General features: G+C 33.0%; 2 protein-coding genes across 10 annotated transcripts; both read left to right on the top strand.

Annotated features, from left to right (window-relative positions):
- The first annotated feature begins 4,054 nt into the window (after positions 1-4,054).
- ATSYTF (C2 domain-containing protein) lies at positions 4,055-11,770 on the top strand. 2 transcript variants are annotated; one of them, XM_083072982.1, is made up of 14 exons: positions 4,055-4,561; positions 5,302-5,376; positions 5,460-5,567; positions 5,778-5,810; positions 5,929-6,018; positions 6,580-6,705; positions 7,016-7,159; positions 7,763-8,176; positions 8,312-8,446; positions 9,058-9,279; positions 9,379-9,648; positions 9,835-9,978; positions 10,501-10,803; positions 11,243-11,770. In XM_083072982.1, exons 1-14 carry the CDS (start codon positions 4,367-4,369, stop codon positions 11,468-11,470), a joined length of 2,487 nt encoding a protein of 828 aa, XP_082929108.1. In that variant the 5' UTR covers positions 4,055-4,366; the 3' UTR covers positions 11,471-11,770. The 2 variants fall into 2 exon arrangements, with proteins under 2 accessions (XP_082929108.1, XP_082929110.1); XM_083072984.1 differs by lacking the exon at positions 7,016-7,159.
- A 1,410-nt stretch (positions 11,771-13,180) lies between these two features.
- Positions 13,181-19,242, top strand: LOC109796220 (CRM-domain containing factor CFM3, chloroplastic/mitochondrial). Of its 8 annotated transcripts, none has more exons than XR_014433374.1 (10): positions 13,181-14,051; positions 14,556-15,021; positions 15,103-15,233; positions 15,810-16,154; positions 16,576-16,732; positions 16,810-17,102; positions 17,192-17,251; positions 17,926-18,015; positions 18,305-18,518; positions 18,834-19,242. XR_014433374.1 is itself a non-coding variant. In XM_083072979.1 (9 exons), the coding sequence occupies exons 1-9, from the start codon at positions 13,290-13,292 to the stop codon at positions 18,434-18,436; spliced, it is 2,436 nt and encodes an 811-aa protein (XP_082929105.1). In that variant the 5' UTR covers positions 13,181-13,289; the 3' UTR covers positions 18,437-19,242. The 8 variants fall into 8 exon arrangements, 2 of the variants coding, with proteins under 2 accessions (XP_082929105.1, XP_082929099.1); XR_014433373.1 differs by having other exon boundaries at positions 18,771-19,242; XR_014433366.1 differs by having other exon boundaries at positions 18,676-19,242.
- The last annotated feature ends 997 nt before the right edge of the window (positions 19,243-20,239 follow it).

The following is a 20,239-nucleotide window of genomic DNA, read 5'->3' as shown; positions in this document are numbered from 1 at the left end:
TATGGTTGTATTATGATTGTTGATTTGAACTTGAAATCCATATTTTGTGGTTGAGATGTTGAATTGAGAAGTAAAATCCTTATGTTTTGGGTTTTTGGTGGTTTTTGAAGAAGTTGAGAGGAAAATGATGATTTGGGCTATTGGTTGGTTGCATGTTGAAATTGATGATATATTTGAGTTGATTATGATGTATAGTTGTATTTTCTTGTGTTGAATGCTGGTTTAAGGCTAATTTTCAAGTATTTAAAGTCAAATAATGATTTACCAAGTGTAGAAATCGTCATCACGTCGAGCATAGTTTTGTGGCATCGAGCATAAGGCAAGGTAGTAGCTCTTTGTCTCATTGACGTCGAGCATGAAATTGGTAGCATCGAACGTGAGTCAATTGAGAGCTTTTTAACTTGTCCACACCAGCATGAGTTGAATAGCGTTGGGGGTGTGATTTACTTGTGAGCTCTCTAACTTGGTGATGTTAGGCCTAAGATCAGCGGTGTTGGGCATGATTAGGTTAGTGACTCTTTATTTTAATAACGTTGAACGTGAGTTTTGTGACACCAGGTGTGGTGTACATAAAGACTCTTTATCTCATTCACGCTAGATGTGGATGAGTTAGAGACTCTTTGCCTCACCAACGTCAGGTGCAAACTATATGGCATTAGGTGTGATTATGTTAAATGAAAAATTTTAACTTAGTTTATTTTGAATGTTGAATTATAATGATAATTGCTTCATATGAAGTTGTTCTGGGTTGAGTAAGTTGAAAATTGATTAATAGTAGAGTTGTATAATGATAAAATATATAGTGTTGAATGGAGTTGTGTTGTAAATACTTTATGCATGTAGTTGTATTGTGTTGTTAACTAAGGACTAAAGGAGAGTTGTTGTTTTAAAAGATGAATATTTTATTGTGAGAATATAATATTGTGGTGCTCTAAGAGTCTAGTTATTGAAAAACCCTTCTTAAGTATAATTGTCTTTTGAAGTGGAGTGCTAAATGTCCTCTAAATCTTTAGTTGATACCACATGGGGGCAAGGTCAAACTATACTAGGTTAGAAGTGATAACCAATTAAGTAAGGTACAAGGTTAAGAACCAAAATCCCTAACTAAGTATTACTAAGTGTGCAATATTTGGAACATAGTCGATGATTTAATTTCATATAGGCTTAGTTACATATGCTAAGACTATGGTAAACTCACATCTAAGTTGTTCTATCCCTTAGAGGAATATTAGGCTTTCCTATTTTAAGTGGCAAAATCTGAGAATCATAGTGCGTTGTGGGTTAATATCCACATTTGTTGTTGATCTAGCAAACCTAAAAAGATAATGTTGTTAAGTTGATTTGGTAGGATCAAGTCACTTAGACTACTTACCACATTATAAGGGATCTCTTAGTTAAAATGCGTGACAATGTATTATGATACTATGTGTTGTTTTGTGTTGTAAGTTGACATATGGTTAATTGTTATGTGAATGAGTTATTTACAAGTTGGGTTGCTATGTTATAGTTTTGTTTAAGTTGTTTTGTTGTTCATTGTTGGGTTGTTCACATGTTATGTTGAAGAATTGTTTTGTTAATATACTATTATGTGTTGTATACTATTATGTGTTACTTTGCATGTGAAAGCTTACCTTTTATAATTTCCTTGTTGTTGGACTGTGAGGATCATATTTATATGAGAGCAAAATATGATTAGATTGGAGAGTAAACTGGATTTTTAGGAGCCATGTTAAAGGTGACTGTGTCTGTTTGGCTATTCTAAAACAACTACGTATAATAATTTTTGATCGACAAATCTTAAAAGTTAATTAAACTAACTAATTAACTTTTACAATAAATTAACTTAACAATCACTTGCCCTTCGCAAATATGCGGGCAGCAACTAATATTAAAATTAACGAAGTTTTAGGTAAAAAAAGGATATTTATTAAAGAACTAAAAATATATTTTATTTTTTTACACTATTATATTTTTTTTATTGTTGGAAAGTGTAACATATTTGTTTTTACTGTAACATTAGTTACATTACACTTCCTATAATTTTTAATGCAATTTCAAAATTTCAATATAATTTTGAATAAAATTTTTAATTTATTGATTATTTAATCAATATTGGTACTCTAGTTAATAGGATGATTAAATTTGATGCATGAAGTATGGGTATTTTATTTTGTACGTAATGGTACCATACGCGTTAGATACAGTAACAGTTGGACGCGATTTATTATGTACGACTCCAATAAATCTAGGCGCAAATTGGGTGATGCTTTTTGTTCATTATCTATATTGTTTTATATATAAAAAAATGATATTTAAGGTAAATTTATATATTGTTTTGGCATTGTTCATTTTTATGTTTATTTTTTCTATTTAAGTAATTCCATTCATTCTCATAAATATATATATATATATATATATATATATATATATTTATATTTTTAATAAAAATAAAAATTTTATTTTATATAATTAAAATTTATAATGAATAAATATATTCAAATATATGAATTTTAAACTTAAATATATTTTTAGTATATATGAAATGAAGGCATTTTAATTTTAGTTATTGTAATTCTTTTTTTGTTTTTCATCCCCTAAAATTTATAATAATTTTTAGTCTTGGAAAAATAATCAAAATTGTAAATTTAAGATTTAGAATTTAGGAATTTTGGTTACTATAATTTTGTTTTATTTTAACTCTCTAAAATCTCAATCTGTTATATTTTATTTTTAATATTTATTTTAAAATCAATAAATAATATTTATGTTATTATTTATTAAAAACATATTTATTTTAAAGGTTTATGAAAAAAATTGGAAGCATCACATATGTAACATTGTATCATAAATCATTATGGAGCGTCACTTGAAAATGGTCACTCAACCTTATATGATAAACATATAAAAAATAATTAGTAAATAAAAATCACATAGTATATAATAGAAATTAAAAAACAGTACTTTCAAATTTTATAAATAAATAAAGAAAATTTTTATACAATGACCAAAATCGAAACATATTTAATGTTAAAATATAGTTTAAATTTATAATAAATAATTTAAATTTTGATATAAAATTAATTTTAACTATTAAACTTTTTTAAAATTTTTGAAATTTAAAAAGAGATAAAAAAATTAAAAGAACAAAAAACTAAAAATTAAAATATACAAATAAAAGTAAAAGGATTGTGATTTGAAATATTTGGGAGATTTTTTAACTAACTATAGAAGTAGTTTGAAATATACTTCCAGATAAGATAATAAAGAGAACATTGAGAAGAGTGAGAACATTCTTGTTCAAAGTTGACGATTTTAATTTATAAATAAGAATAGGTGCTTTATAACGAATATAAGTATATTATATTATTTATATATAATGTTTGAAAATTCAAAGAATGTATTGCATTTTCATTTAATAAGAACTAGATATATACAAAAACATTGTTGGATTTTATAATATATATTTCAAAAATTAATTTGAAATAGCTGATAGTTTTACTTTTACACTAATATTTCCATTTTAATTTTTAATATTTTGTATTGCATTCATGTATTTATGTCAAACAATGAAAGAAATCCTTTGAAGTGAAAATAAAAAGTTAAAAACCTGAGATTCTTAAATATTAAAATCTTAACATTAATTCTTTCAAGTCGTTATCTATAATAAATATTTATTATTCAATAATATATTTTAAATAATATAAAAAAAAGTCTCGATTCCGATATCAGATGCTAAAAGAATCTTTATTTGTAAAATTTATTGAAAATTAATGTATAAAAAAATTGTTGTTGAAAAGAAGTGTAAAAAAAAATGGTGACCTTACCAACAGATATTAGTTACCAAAGTTGGGAAAGTACATATAACATCCTTAATAATTTTTTTTTGATAAAAAATACTACCGTACAAGAATTCATGCATACATCCAAATTAAACAGTTTAATATCCTAAGATTAGTTAGAGGCAAAAATGATGTGACGCTGGAAATATTAAATTTGATGCAGAAGAGAAAAGTTGGAAATGGGACCCACGTAGGAACAGGAAGCATTACAAGGTGGCTGAAGCTGAATGAAGGACACAAGAGTACCACTTTGGAATTCAGATTTGAAACAGCATCTACCCTTTCCAACTTCCAAATTCACTGTGTGCACTTCAATTCCATCCAACACAAACGTCCCTTTATGCCTCTTTCAGCTGACTTTTCCTCTTCTGGCAAACAACCCTTCATGTTTTGACCTTGCTCATGCTACAGCCATGGATATGAAACGTTGACTGTCTTTGGAATTGAGAGAGCCAAACACCAAGATCACAAAAATTTGATCTTGCAACTACCCTTTTGTGTTTTTGGTGCTGGCAAAGAGGAAAGCAATGAGCTTGAAGAAAAGGGGTCTTTCAAATAACATTGAAGAGGCTGCAGTTGACTTCTTCAACCATCTCTTGCAGGAGAAGCCAAGGATTCCAGTTTTCATTCCTGTGATTCTGATTGCTTGGGCTGTTGAGAGATGGCTCTTCTCTGCCTCCACTTGGGTTCCTCTTGCACTTGCTGTGTGGACCACTATACAGGTTGTTTATCACTCCTCACTTTGATTCATTTTTACTCTTTTGTCTTTATTGAGCTTTTTGCCCTAGTATGTTTCCACAAAAGTTACTTTGTTATGGATCATCTTGCTTGCTCAATTTGGCTTCATGTTAAGATGCATTTATTTGTTTTTTTTGTTCTTGTTGAATTGGGGTAATTAAATTTACCAACATTTTCAGCTTTGAAATGTTCCTTGTTAGATGTGAGATGCCAGTTTGTTAATTTTTTCTAATTATATAAGTTTACAATTGCACAACAATTTATGAATGGACAAAACCTGGATGAAGTTCATGTGTATAATAAAAGTGTGCATAAAGATAAATGTAGGTTCCCAATGTGTTATTTCAATTGGGGAACAATACTAAAAACACAAGTTTTGTCTTGTAAATATATTGCATTCTTCATTCATGTAATATAGGTGGTATTTAAGCTCGAGCTTCCTATTCTATTGTATTACCCTTTTCAATAAATATGTTTAGTTGAATTCAAATTCTGTGCAATATTAGAGTTTGGATATTCAACTGTATTAAATACTCAGAAGGAAAACTTTGCTGTTTATAATAATCCTATCCAACTCGAACATAATTGATTCAGTGGAAGATACCTTGGTTTTTGAAAAAAAAATTCCGTGCAATATCATCTATGCGTTGTGAGTAATTGGCTGTTTGTCAAGTACTGTACTTATACTAGTTGTTAATGTGAGATTCTGCTCTTTCATTTTCAGTATGGGAGATACCAACGCAAACTGCTTGTGGAGGACTTGGATAAGAAATGGAAGCGAATCATACTAAATGTCTCGGTATCTTTTTCTCTACCTTTCCTCCCTTTTATATTTCCAGTGTGACTTTTTTTGAAGTTGACTTCAAGTACCTGTTCATATAGCCCATCACACCATTGGAGCACTGTGAGTGGCTCAATAAGTTGTTGACAGAAGTCTGGTCCAACTACTTTAATCCCAAGTTTTCAATAAGGCTATCTGCTATAGTTGAGGTGAAATTTCACTACCTTTTCTCATTTACCATATTCATTAAATTTTCATCCTTATTCAAGAGTCAAAGCTGAAATTGTTGATAAATGGATTCTACTTATTGTAGTTTCACTACACATACGTTCACATACGTACTTGTTATGCTCTCTTCAGACATGCATTTTATATTTTGATAGATGAACTGATTTAATTTCTTTCTTTTGTGTCTCTAGAAACGTTTAAAGCTCCGGAAACCAAGACTACTAGTAAGAAACCCACATTTTATTCTATGATAGAATTTTACTTGGTTTACCAAAACCTGAACACTTTATAGAGGATGAGTATTTGGTAGATTTGTACTGAACTAGAGCAATTCTTTTATAGGAAAGAGTTGAGCTGCAGGAGTTTTCACTAGGATCATGCCCTCCTAGCTTGGCTCTGCAAGGGATGCGGTGGTCAACTATTGGTGATCAGGTTTTAGTTTCCTTCGTCTTCAAATGTCATTAGTAAATAGCATTTTTATATATTCAATTAATATATATTATTCTTCCCATAATTTATAGTTTTCTAGTGGTAGGGATTGGATAAAAATTATCTATTTTCATTTCTGTGAGCAATGTGAGAAACATACTCTAGGCCAAATCTATTTTCATCTTTCCTTGATGTGATTGTACCAACACCACTACAAATACAATCACTATTTTCATTGCCACTGCTTTTGGGATCTTTATAAGCAAGTGCCAAGGAAATTTCTTATATCCATAGTTTGGAAACTAAACTTTTACTTACCAATTAAAACATTAAAGATCATAATTGACGGATCTATGAGCCTTTTGTACCGCTCAGCAAATGCCACCTAAAATGACTATATTTGACTTTCCTGCTTGTATTACCCCTGCTTTGTAAGCTAGTTTGCCTCCTTGTCCTTCATTTTTCTTGAGGTCTATGACTCTATGCTGTCCTTTTAGTATTGATATATTACTGCTTACTAGATATCAGAGATTTTGATCAAGCATTTCTGCTGGCCTTTTACAGCGATTCCTGCAACTGGGTTTTGATTGGGATACAAGTGAAATGAGCATTTTGTTGCTTGCTAAGCTTGCAAAGCCATTGATTGGAACTGCTCGAATTGTGATTAACAGTCTTCATATCAAGGGTGATGTATGTAAAGCAATGTCCTTTTCATTTTTTCTTCTCCAATGTAGATTAAATAAAAAAAATGTAAGGTGAAATAAGGGACATGTAAACAAATTTAATTTGATTTTTGAAGCATGTAATTAACACTTGTAGCCTTGAGAATTACCAACCTTGATTACCAGCTTATTGCAGTTTTTTTCTTCCTTTTAGAAGTTTCCATTAGATTTTTAGTCTTTATTTCTTCGGCCTGGTCACTGATTTTCCTTCATTACTTAGAAACTGGTTTAGTCGTTTCTTTTTTTTAAGCTAATCATCATTAATATTCATTTTGCAGCTTCTTATTACACCAATTCTAGATGGAAAAGCACTTCTGTATTCTTTTGTATCAACTCCTGAGCTGAGAATAGGAGTTGCCTTCGGAAGTGGCGGAAGCCAGTCACTTCCTGCCACTGAGTGGCCTGGTGTTTCTTCTTGGCTGGTGTGTTTCCGCTAAGTTTAATGTTTATACTCATAGAAAAGTGCCAACATTGTATTTCTTTGTGTTGAATTCCCTAGTGTCATTTATTTTTGGTGCTTCGTAGAAAGTTGTACGTGCTTTTGGTTCAGCTGCAACTTTAAGAAATAAGAACCCATTTTGACTAGCAGATATTGATGCTAATTCTACGCGTCAATGGATTTCAATCTGATGCTTAAGTTCATATGATACAAATATAAGGACTATATGTATAAAAAGTTTCCTGTTGCTAATCACGTATAATTCTATCAAGAATAGAAGATCAAGCAGGAAGTTTTTTTATATTTTCACAGAATCTAGTTTGGGATTAATTAAATTTTAATATAAGGCAGGATGTGTCCCTGTAGGTTAAACAGAAATTTAAACCAACAAGAAATAATTAATAACTAATAATATTGAAATAGGTTCATCCGTCAAGAACAGTTTCTTATAGAAGTATCAATTAGATCTTTGGTATCATATGCTCTTTGTCTCAACAAATTCTGAGATTTTTTTCTTCTAACTTTCTACGTTTTTAGCAGGAGCTTATAATGTTTTATGCTGATCGAAAGTTTACATATTATGCAGGAAAAGCTTTTTACTGACACCTTGGTTAAAACCATGGTGGAACCTCGGCGTCGTTGTTTCACTTTGCCTGCAGTTGATTTAAGGAAAAAAGCAGTTGGAGGCATTATATATATTAGAGTGATTTCAGCAAATAAACTTTCTAGGAGTTGCTTTAAGACATCTAGGAGGCAGCCAAATGGTACAACCAACGGTTGTTCAGAGGACAATTTTGATCACAAGGACCTAGAGACATTTGTAGAGGTAGAAGTGGAGGAGTTAACCAGGAGAACAGATGTCAGACTTGGTTCAACCCCCAGATGGGATGCACCATTCAATATGGTTTTACATGATAATGCGGGAACTCTTCGATTCAATCTTTATGAGTGTCTTCCCAACAATGTGAAGTGTGACTATCTAGCAAGTTGTGAAGTCAAGGTACTGTCTTTGATGTTCTTCTTTTTGAGCTAGCAACAGGAAAATATCAGTTACCGATAAGTATTATATACGTTCAGATATGAATTCTTTTTTCCAGCCTTTATTTCTTCCCAACAAGTAGTTTTTTGTCTGCAGTTGAGGCACGTTGAAGATGATTCAACAATAATGTGGGCCATAGGACCTGATTCTGGAGTCATAGCAAAGCAAGCAATGTTTTGTGGAGATGAAATTGAAATGGTTGTCCCGTTTGAGGGGGCCAACTCTGGAGAGGTACACTATTTTTTGATCATGTAATAATCAGTTCCTCCTACCCCTCTTCCTTCATTAAGAAATATAATACAGACACCTTGGTCATCTTACTGAATCATTATTTGCTTTTCAATAAAGCTAATGGGGTTTTTCTTTCCTATTATTTACAATTTACATATATCTTGATTAAATAAAATACAAAGCAAGAATCTGAATATGATTGCGTAATTATTCAATATTTTTCTTCATGTATGTCAAATGAACTTGATTATACTATCAATCTCGTTGGTTGATTTGTGAACTTGAAACACTGGTATTTAATTGTTTCAAATGGAGGATAGAGTTTCATTTTTGGTAGTCTTTCTGGTGTAATGCTTGTAATGTACCAGTATTCTGCTATCCTCTACAGCTTCAGTTTATTGTATCAAAATGTTCTTTGATCTTACTAAATTAATTGGCCTTTAAATGTATCATATTCTTACATGCATAGTCTTCTATTCTTCTTTTGACTAGTTTTTAGAGCTAAGAATGCTCTTTTGTCACATTTTGTACTTAAAAATGGATAATTGATTCACCTTTCTGATTGGGATCGAATCAGACATTTTATTAATTTCACCTTATCATTTTCCCAGTTGAAGGTGAGCGTTGTAGTAAAAGAGTGGCAATTTTCTGATGGTTCACATAGTTTGAACAGTCTCCGGAGTAGCAGCTCTCAGCAGTCAATTAATGGATCACCAAATCTTCAGTTAAGAACCGGAAGGAAACTTAGTGTAACTGTTGTAGAAGGAAAGGATCTTGCTGCAAAAGACAAATCTGGAAAATTTGATCCATACATCAAATTGCAATATGGAAAGGTGAGTGGCATTGCATGTCTGCAAGGCACTGACAGCTCTTTCATTACTTGATTAGCTGAGGTTCAAGGTTAATGATAATGCTTTATTTAATTTTGTCAGGTTGTCCAGAAATCAAGGACTGTTCATACTCCAAATCCTGTCTGGAATCAGACGTTTGAATTCGATGAGATTGGTGGTGGGGAATACTTAAAAATAAAGGCCTTTACTGAAGAAATTTTTGGAGATGAAAACATTGGTAGTGCACATGTGAATTTGGAAGGACTTGTTGATGGCTCAGTCAGGGATGTATGGATCCCTCTTGAAAGAGTGCGTTCTGGAGAATTAAGACTTCAAATAGCAGTTAGAGCGGATGACCAAGAAGGATCAAAGGTATGTTTGGAAATTGGTGATTCTTTCAATCATTTAGTTACAAGATGAATAAAGGATGCAAAAGGCTAAACATATTAAGTTGCATATTATCACTTCAATTAGTGTTTCTTTCAGTCATTTACTCATGATGTTTTTTCATGGCTGGGATATTCATTCCAACTTGCTTTACTCCTTTGGAATGGACAGGGTTCGGGTTCAGGGTCAGGGTCAGGCAATGGTTGGATTGAACTTGTTCTGATAGAGGGAAGGGATCTTGTTGCTGCTGATCTCAGAGGCACAAGTGATCCATATGTGAGGGTACACTACGGAAACTTTAAGAAAAGGACAAAGGTAGGAATACTTCATCCTTGGTTTCTTTTTCATAAAATTGAATGTTAAGATTTAAAAAAAAAAAAAAAAACCGTAAGTACTACATTATTATACATATAAAAGGGGTAGAGGGAGATTAAGAAGACATCAGAGGAAATTATTAAAAGAAATCTCATGGTAAATAATATCTGTTAGAATTTGGTTTTTAATCAAGTCCAATGACATTATGTGATTCAATTAGTAGGATAAGGCTATTACTGTTGTCATTGTCCTACATCTACATATTGAAGTGAGGTATTACAAAGTTATACAACTATTTACTATTGGGCTTTTCTAATTTCTCTTTTTCCTTTGGAATTTCTCAATGTTATCAAACTTTAATATATTTTACAGTATTTTCTAAAGGGAAATCACTAGACTTTTGATTCATATGTTATAGCCCTGTTTTTTCTCATAATTACGTGTTTCCTCTGTATTTCCAAGCTTTTATTACTTCACTCTTGCAAAACTCAAAATGCTTACTAGCTGTGGCATTGTCTGTAGGTCATATACAGAACTCTTAACCCTCAGTGGAACCAGACCTTAGAATTCCCTGATGATGGAAGTCCCCTAATGCTTTATGTCAAGGATCACAATGCATTACTACCCACATCAAGTATAGGTGAATGTGCTGTAGAATATCAAAGGTTGCCTCCAAACCAGACAGCCGACAAGTGGATACCTCTCCAAGGGGTGAAAAGGGGTGAAATTCACATCCAAATTACCAGAAAAGTTCCAGAGATGCAGAAGAGGCAAAGTCTAGACTCTGAACCTTCCTTGAGTAAACTACACCAAATTCCTAACCAGGTGAGATCTCCATACATTATTGTAAAGTGAAGACCTTTTATTAGATATACTGATATAGGTCATTTTGGATATACTTCTTCATAAACACTTTTAAAAAGAAAAATAGGAAAGAAAAATGACATAAATTTCTCCATAAGCTAAAATGAACTTATTAATAAATTAATTTATAGAAAATTTCTCCTATTAGCTTCTACAAAATCTTATTTTTAACTTATGTATAAGTTAATTTTAACTTATGAAGAAGTTTATTTCAATTTTCTTTTCTATTTTTTTCTTCAAGTACTTTTGGAGAAGTTTATCCAAAGAGACTCTATACTAATTCAACTCAAAGAATGAAGTTTTGAGCAATACAGATGTTTTTATCCTGTGAAGTTATCATTGTTATGATTTTCATATTATGCTGTTATTCTAATACATTGTGTAAACTGGACTTTATCAGATAAAACAGATGATGATCAAGTTCAGGTCCTTCATAGAGGATGGAAATCTAGAAGGACTCTCCACCACATTGAGTGAGCTAGAAACACTAGAGGATACACAAGAAGGGTATATAGTCCAACTAGAGACTGAGCAAATGCTTCTTCTCAGCAAAATAAAGGAACTTGGCCGAGAGATCATTAATTCTTCTCCTTCGCTGAGCAGGAGATCTTCTTCAGCTGGAAACTGATCTGCATCAACTTGGTATTTATTATTTAATGTTTTCCCATGCACAATATTTGCTTATGGGAATCATCAAGGACAGATTTTGTACATGTTTCACAAATAGATAGTCTTCTTATACATATAGGTTGTACATGGTTATTTGATTATTATTATTTTTTTTTGCTCTTGTAAGTTCTTTTCTGGGGAGGGGGATGCATAATAATGGAAGGAGTTACTGTACTCACACTTGCACAGGAAACTAGGTTCAATGACTCTGGCTGGATTTCTGTATAATGTCAATAGAAAAAAGAATCATTTGCTGTTATATTGTGCTTCAAAGGAATGATACATTTCGTAAAGATGAATCTGTAACTGTTGTTATCTGTTTTTATTTTCGTAATACTTGTAAATTTTGACATATTTCATATAAGCTTTTTACATCCAATAACCAATATTTAGCCCATTTTTGGTAGCAATTTTTGTCAGAGAAATTAAAATAACCCATTATAATTTTTTTAAAAGACTAAACACGATTTAGTTATGCCATTCGATTAATGCAAGTGCAACTATTAGGTGGCATTATCATATAATTTTTTTGGACAGATCGGATACATGTATGTCTTTATATATATATATATATATATATATATATATATATATAAATTTTTCAGAAAAAACTCCAATTTAATTTAGCCTGGCAGGGATTGATCAAATAAATGGAATCACAAGAATGATTTGTGGAATGGAAAGAAAAATTTAATCAAATAAAATCTTGATTTAATACAAATATATATAATTGTTGCATTAAAATAACTATTACATTATTAGAATTTAACTTATTAAAATATTAGTGTAATGAATAATTTTTTGACGTGAATTTATACTTAATTTTGTTTTAAATTAAATTTTATCTGAAGAAAAAATTATAACTAAATTTAAATATAACTTTGTGCCTTAATTTTTCACATAACTTCAACACAAAATTTGTAGTTCTAAATTAATTCTGATTTTAACATAATTAAGATTGAAACTAAAATTTTAAATTATAATTCTAAAATAATTTTGTTTAGACACTAACAATTAAGACCAAAACTTTTCACTAGCCCTCGAATGCAGAGTCTGTAGATTGACACAAAAATGTTTTTATGAAAAAGTGAATTTTAGTTTTTCTCTTCTTATTTTTTCTATCTAAAACTTGTTTCAAAAAAATTCATCCAAACATGTGAGTGGACAATATAAAATAATTTTATACATGCATAGTCATTAAACTACTTATTTTATCATTGAAAAAGAATGGTTATAAGAAGAAATACTCATTTTAATAGAAATTTACTTATAATTAAAATTAAATTAAACAATTTTTAATTATATTTAATAATTAAAATTAATTAATTTAATTTTATAAAGAATGGTCTCTAATAAATTGTATAAATTAAAAACTTTCATAACACTCTTAACATTAACATCGATTCTTGTTAATTTTAAAATAATTTTGATGAATAAAAATTATTCTTCATAAGTATGAATTAATTTTTTTGGATTATCAAATCTGAAACGGATTATGTTGATAAAAAAAAAAACTGAATCTTTTTTAATAATATGTTATTCACTGGAAAAATTGATCCTAAATGAAGAAAACATTATCGTGTTAATTGTTAGTGTAAAAAAAGGAATTTAGTGAATAAAAAATTATGAAAAGCCTAAAAATCCATGTGAAAGAAGAAAAAAGGCATGATAATATCTTATCATCTTTTCCTTTGTAGTAGTTCTTCCACTCTCTGCAACTGTTCTCTCATCAAACAAAAAATAAAAATGCATCACTAACTCTACCCTCATCAACAACAATGGCGTTCACCAACACTTGTAATCTCTCTGAATTCTCTTTCAATTCATCACTCTCATCACTCAACCCTCCTCGCTCTTCCTCTCACTTCCTTCAATCCCCATTTCGCATTCGCACCGTCGCCTTCGCTTCTCTCCCAACCCCTAAACCTAACATCTCCGCACCCTGGCTCACCAAATCCCCCTCTCCCAAAACCCTCCCCGCCGACGACCCCCCTCCCCGCGCCGCCGCCAACAAGCCGCAGAACGCCGTCGAGAGAATCGTCCTCCGGCTACGCAACCTAGGTTTGCCCACGGAAGAAGACCAACAACAACAAGAAGAAGAAGAAGAAAACGAATCTCCGGCGAGTAATCCGCCGCCGGTGACCGGAGATGAGAGGCTCGTCGAGCTGCTCCGGCGAGAGTGGGTTCGGCCGGACGCCGCGTTGGCGGCCGGGGACGACGAGGAGGGGGAGGGGACAATGCTGCCGTGGGAGAGGGAGGAGGAGAAGGAGGTGGTGGTGGTGAGTGATGGAGAAGAGGGTTTGAGGGAGAGGAGGGTGAGGGCTCCGAGTTTGGCGGAGTTGACCCTGGAGGATGAGCTTTTGAGGAGGTTGAGAAGAGAGGGGATGCGTGTGAGGGAGAGGGTTAGTGTCCCCAAGGCTGGACTCACTCAGGAGGTCATGGAGAAGATTCACAAGAGGTGGAGCAAGGAGGAGCTGGTGAGGCTCAAGTTTCATGAGGAGCTTGCAAGGGACATGAAGAAGGCTCATGACATTGTTGAGGTTCAATTTCTTGCACTTTCATGATACGCAAACATGGCTCTTGCAATTATTACTAGTTTGCAAATGATCTATGGACACCCTAGTGTCAACACCTAGAAAGAGAGAGAAGAGTAAGAGAAGCTAATATCTGATAAGTGATGTGATCTGATAAGAAGAGAGATATACAGATAAATGCATAGTGTTAGTTGAGTTTTCTTAAAGGTGTCAAAAAATATTACTCTCACTAGTTACTTCATTTCATTGTGAGAAGTTTAAATCATTTTAACTTATGAGAGAAGTTTAAATCATATTATCTTTTTATTTTCTTTTCCTCTGATTACTTATTGAGAAGTTTCTCTAGATAGGACTTTGGTGAGTTGTGAGTTGCTTTGGAATGTGCATGTTTGTCTTCCATGTCAATGGAGTCAGTAGGTTGTTACATGCTATGTGATTCAGTGTATGTTGAATGTTTTGAATTTGTGTTGTGTTTGAGGAACACGTTGACTGAATGGATGTAGTGTGCAGCGTCGAACTGGAGGATTGGTTACGTGGAGGTCAGGAAGTGTTATGATGGTGTATCGTGGTATTGATTACCAAGGGTCTGACTCGCGGAAGGAAGTTGTTGAGAAGAAAGGTGAGGGCTTTTTTGTGCCAGATGTATCGTCGGGAAGTTTGTTGAAAAGTGGAGACAGTAATGCAACCTCGTCTCTGGACAAGAGTGAGGTGGTTGTGAGGGAGCAAGAACAGCCTAAGAATGTGACAGAGGCGGAAGCAGAGTACAATGCACTGCTTGATGAATTAGGTCCTCGTTTTGTTGAATGGTGGGGCACGGGAATACTTCCTGTTGATGCTGATTTACTTCCCCGGACAGTTCCAGGTTACAAAACACCGTTTAGGCTTCTTCCTACAGGAATGCGTTCTCGGCTGACAAATGCAGAGATGACTAATTTAAGGAAGCTTGCAAAATCACTTCCTTGTCATTTTGCCTTAGGTAAGATTCATCTATTGCAAGATTTTGTTAAATTTATTTTTCTTTTTTACTTATACAAGTTTTTTCTGAAACATAATGAAGGGAGAAATAGAAATCACCAAGGTCTGGCATGTGCTATCCTTAAGCTTTGGGAGAAAAGTTTAGTTGCTAAGATTGCTGTCAAACGTGGGATCCAGAACACGAACAATGAACTAATGTCTGAGGAGATTAAGGTTTGGTATTTGCAATTTCGCAATTATTTGCTTGTGCATTCATGCTTGTATCAAATATAGTGCATCGCATTCTCTAGAAGTGCTGACTGTTCAATTAAAAATTCACGATTGGATGTAAATTTATATTAATTTTTTTGGTTATAATCTGCTTGTCTTATTAAGCTGCTGGCTATGTTATATTCAGTAAGTGTCACCACTCACTGCCAACCAGAATTATAATAATTTGTTTATGCATTTATCTTTGAGAGTTGATTTTCCTTTTCTTATAATTTTATCAGCTAGGAATAATAATGTCTCACAATTATCATGCCTTCTCCATTTTTAATTTTTACCCAAAACATCATTCAGCACTAGTTATTTTATTTTTTAATTTTATCTGAAAACAATTCTGTTACATTGAAGATATTAAACACGTTATCTGGGCTGGCTGAACGTAATGTGGTCAAATCTTCTTTTCTTTTTCTTTATCTGTGGTCATTTTATTGCTAAGACATGATAAGCTAAGAATAGAGAACTAGCTGTTATTTCTTTCAATTTGAATTTCAGAAAAGTGATTTTTTTCCTGTTATGGTGCAGATGTTAACAGGAGGTACCTTGCTGCTAAGGAATAAATATTTCATTGTTATATACCGTGGGAAAGACTTTGTTCCAACAAGTGTGGCTGCAGTTTTAGCTGAAAGAGAGGAATTGACAAAACAGGTACAGGATGTTGAAGACAAGGTGCGGTGCAGAGCAATTGATGCAATTCCATCAGAGCAAGTTGAAGCAAAAGTGCTGGCTGGGACTTTAGCAGAGTTCTACGAGGCCCAGGCTCGATGGGGAAGAGAAATATCTAGTGAAGAACGTGAGAAGATGATGGAAGAAGCTGCCAAAGCCAAGACTGTCAAGCTTGTCAGACAAATTGAACATAAACTATCTATAGTAAGTATCTATATATTTTATAAAGATATATATGCTTGAGATAGTACTTGGTTTATATCATGAGAACGTCAGACTTGGAATTCTTGATTGATCAGAATATAAATCCTACCAGATTTTTTTTTCTCCTTAATTTTTGCTGCTGTTTGTTTGTCTGCTTGCAGCAGCCTGTAATTTATATCTGCAATATATGCAATAAGGACTGCAGCATAATTAGGTGGATCCTGGATAAAATATATGCATGCATAATTAGATTTAGATGTAACTTATTTCTACTATGTATGTGATTTTGCTAAGTGCAACGGTTAGAAACACACCCACCCACACACACACACATATATATATATATAGTGTTTTTTTTTATGGTTGTCTTAACAACTTTGGACTTTCTTTGCTCATATTTACCATTCTAATGTCTGAATAGGCCCAGGTCAAAAAACATAGAGCAGAAAAGCTGTTAGCCAAAATAGAAGCATCTATGGTTCCAGCTGGTCCAGATTATGACCAGGAAACAATCACAGATGAAGAACGTGTTATGTTCCGTAAAGTTGGTTTAAGAATGAAGCCATACTTACCACTTGGTGAGTAATTTTCAACTGTACAAAAGTTGCTCCATTCTTGCAATGCAAAGCTTACATCTTTCTATGATAATCTCCAGGGATACGTGGCGTTTTTGATGGTGTTGTTGAGAATATGCATTTGCATTGGAAACACCGAGAACTTGTAAAATTGATGACAAAACAAAAGACTCTTGCTTTTGTTGAAGACACAGCAAGGCTACTGGAATACGAGAGTGGTGGAATACTGGTGGCAATAGAGAAAGTTTCCAAAGAATTCGCTCTTATTTACTATCGTGGAAAGAATTACAAGCGACCCATTACTCTGAGGCCTAGGAACCTTCTAACAAAGGGAAAGGCGTTAAAGCGTCATGTAGCCATGCAACGTCATGAGGTTTCTGATTTCTATATGACAAAAATTACTAATCTATTCATGACTCTTATATCTTTGATGTTACATTTGGTCTTGTGTGAATTGTGCAGGCTCTGAGTCAGCATATTACTGAATTGGAAAAAACTATAGAACAAATGAAAAAAGAACTTGTAAGTATTGACTTATCATAATTTATTTGGTTATTTTCTGATGTAGAGGAGAGGTCACCCCAAAAAGTCAGGCAGTTAAATGACTTGATTGGTGGCTGAATAAATTGTTAGTTCATTATCACCACATGAAAGGACTGGCAACCCCCACCCAAAAATATCATGTTTTTCATATTTTATTTTCTGGGTTATAGAATTTTCAATCAATACTGACAGTTGAAACCCACTGCTTCTGCACATAGACTAACATTATGTTATGGGGTCTTCTTTAGTTATTTAAATTCCAAAATATGAGACTGGTCATTTGAAGAAGTCATCAAGTGGCTTCTGAATTCATTTGGGGTGTTCTATATCTGAATATCTTATATCCTTAGTCCTTACTTCTGATTTGTCCCAACGCTAGCATTTATATTTTTGAAGAGTTTCACACTGTTCAGTTAAATGTGAAGTTGTTGACCTATTAACATGTCAGAATTGTGGTTTATGCCCCATTTGGTTTAAAAGTTACATAGAATTGATTTTGAACAGTTGAATGTGATCTAGAAGTGTGCCTAAATTAATCTAAACTACATTTACGTTAGAATGTGTTTTTCATTGGAAAATGTGAGAATTGATTTTGTAACTAAAACAAACAAGGACTATCAACTAGGCTAACTTGGTCTTTTAAATTTAACCAGGGTATGACTCAAGATTCGGATGTTGAAGATGGGTGGAGCACAGAGGAAATGGATCATAACCAGATAGACAACATCTCAGGATTGACCCTAGTAAGATGCTCCTAGTCTCTGTTCATTCTCTTGTCTGATTTAGTAGTTTTTGCCAATTTAGTACTATTTCTAAATTGTAGCCCGGGCATTTGTAATTTCCTTGTAGTTGAGTTTCTCATCTAAACTCACTTGGTAAGTTTTGGAATTTAATAAGAAATAGTTAACATGCAATATCATACTGCTTATAACATTTGCTTATCAGCTGAAAGAGGGTAAGGAGGAGAAAGATTGATAAAAAGAAATAAGAACAGAAGTCATTTTTAGTTACAATGACAATTACATTGTCCAGTTGTTAATTTTCAGAGTGAGGAGGAAGACTCTGATGGTTTTGATGACGAGGAAGACTCTGATGGTTTTAATGATGAGGATGACTCTGATTGGGAAGATGATGATGAGGACTCCGAGTTCTCAAAATTCATAAATGATGAGCATCCTTGAAGGCAGGTTGACATATTTGCATTGAAGTTTCTTGGATCACATCTTCCATTGACTGCAGCTAGGAGGTATTAGCTTTGCTATTGATCATGTAGCTCATAAGTTAGCAACATTCTGCATTTTAGGAAAGTATAATCTCCAGTTATGCAATTCTGATGCCATACCCAACCTTAGCTCTGTGATTCTTGCATTGTCAATACTATAATTAGTTGACCTTATGGGCAGGTTGTAGTACTTGATGTTTGTTCAACGGATGAGGCATTTTTTTTCCCTTCATAGGGATTAATTGCATAAAATGCAGTAATTGTCCCTACATGTAGGATAATCAAGATGCAGGCTAAAAACAACTTGTGTGGTTCTTCCTCTATTTACACATTCTGCAGAGCTGAAAATATGGAGTTCCGTTTATTCAAAAGTTGTACAAAGATGTGCGTAGATATCATTTGTGGTCCTGCAGCAGCTAAAATCCGTCATCCATTATCTACTTGCCTCTGGTTTTTCCATCGTCTTTTTTGGATGCTGGCTGACTTCTGATCAGCATGGACAAAATTTCTGGTGTATACCGGAGTCTGCCTCTCATTGTAGTTGACCTCATTGTTGTAAATCCTTCATCACATTGTAATAGGTTACATGGTAAAAAGGATAATTCCTTTCTTGTATTTAATATATTGATATTATGCCTTCCTGAGATTTTATTTTATTTATTTTTTATCTTCAATGCCATGGATTAGACAATAAATGTACTATGTTGATTATTAAGAATCAGATCATAGAGAAGAATAATTGACTGAATACACATCGGATGAATGTTTATATAGATTTATTTCATAGATTACACATGAATATAAAAGGTATGATTTCTCATAATTTCTAACATTATCTCTACATACTGTATTCAAAATCAAGATAAGATGATATCAAAGATTCTTAACATTGATGCAACGGATGAGGCACAATTTGGGTTACAGCCACCAACCTCGCTCTGGTGCTCATCTACATACGTTGCTCGCGTGTCTCTGTAATAATTGATATCATGAATAAAGTACTTATGGTATCGAACTTGTGTTTTGTCCCTCAACCAAACTCATTGCAATGTTACTGTGACAAGATGAGTACTAACGAAGAATCATAATCGTCACCAGGTGTAGAACCAACAAATACTTGCAAAATGGGTACTTTTGATTCTTCATGTAGAAGATGTTTTATCCCATTTGAAGCATAGGCCGAGTCCAGCCATATATTATGCAATTTATGCTTACATTCATCTCAATTTTGGGACAAACTGGTATAGGACTCTATTTTTCTCAGGCTAGATTGAGCGTTATCAATATTTGACACGCCTACAGCTAAATACATTCTTAAGCGTACTAATTTGCCCCAAATTGTTGCTTTACTGTATGTTTGCTTTAACTTAATTTTAAGCAATTTTTTTTTTATAAAAAAAATTATAGCTTTTTGAAAACTTTAGGAAAGTAAGCAATTATTTTCTCCATTCCTTCATCTTCCCCCAACAAAAGCTCTCCCAAACATGCTCTAAATGATTTATTAATATTACTATCACATTACTTACTTTCACTTCCATTTCATTTCTATCTTTATACCCCCTAATTTCTCGTATACAGTCCAAAAGAGTTTACATTTATCATTTTCCTCTTCTAAATACATAAGAAAGCAAAATGGCTTTGAGTGAAAGTGACAAGTCCCAATAAATAGTAGCGTATGCTTGGATAAGCATAGGTTACGCACCATTACATTAAAATTCACTCAAAAACGTGGAAGCAACTCCTTA

Source organism: Cajanus cajan, chromosome 1, assembly GCF_000230855.2.
Source record: "Cajanus cajan strain Asha chromosome 1, NIPB_CcT2T_4, whole genome shotgun sequence".
Taxonomy (NCBI): domain Eukaryota; kingdom Viridiplantae; phylum Streptophyta; class Magnoliopsida; order Fabales; family Fabaceae; genus Cajanus; species Cajanus cajan.
Note: the sequence above shows the minus strand (reverse complement) of the source record. Positions and strands in the feature narration are given on the sequence as shown.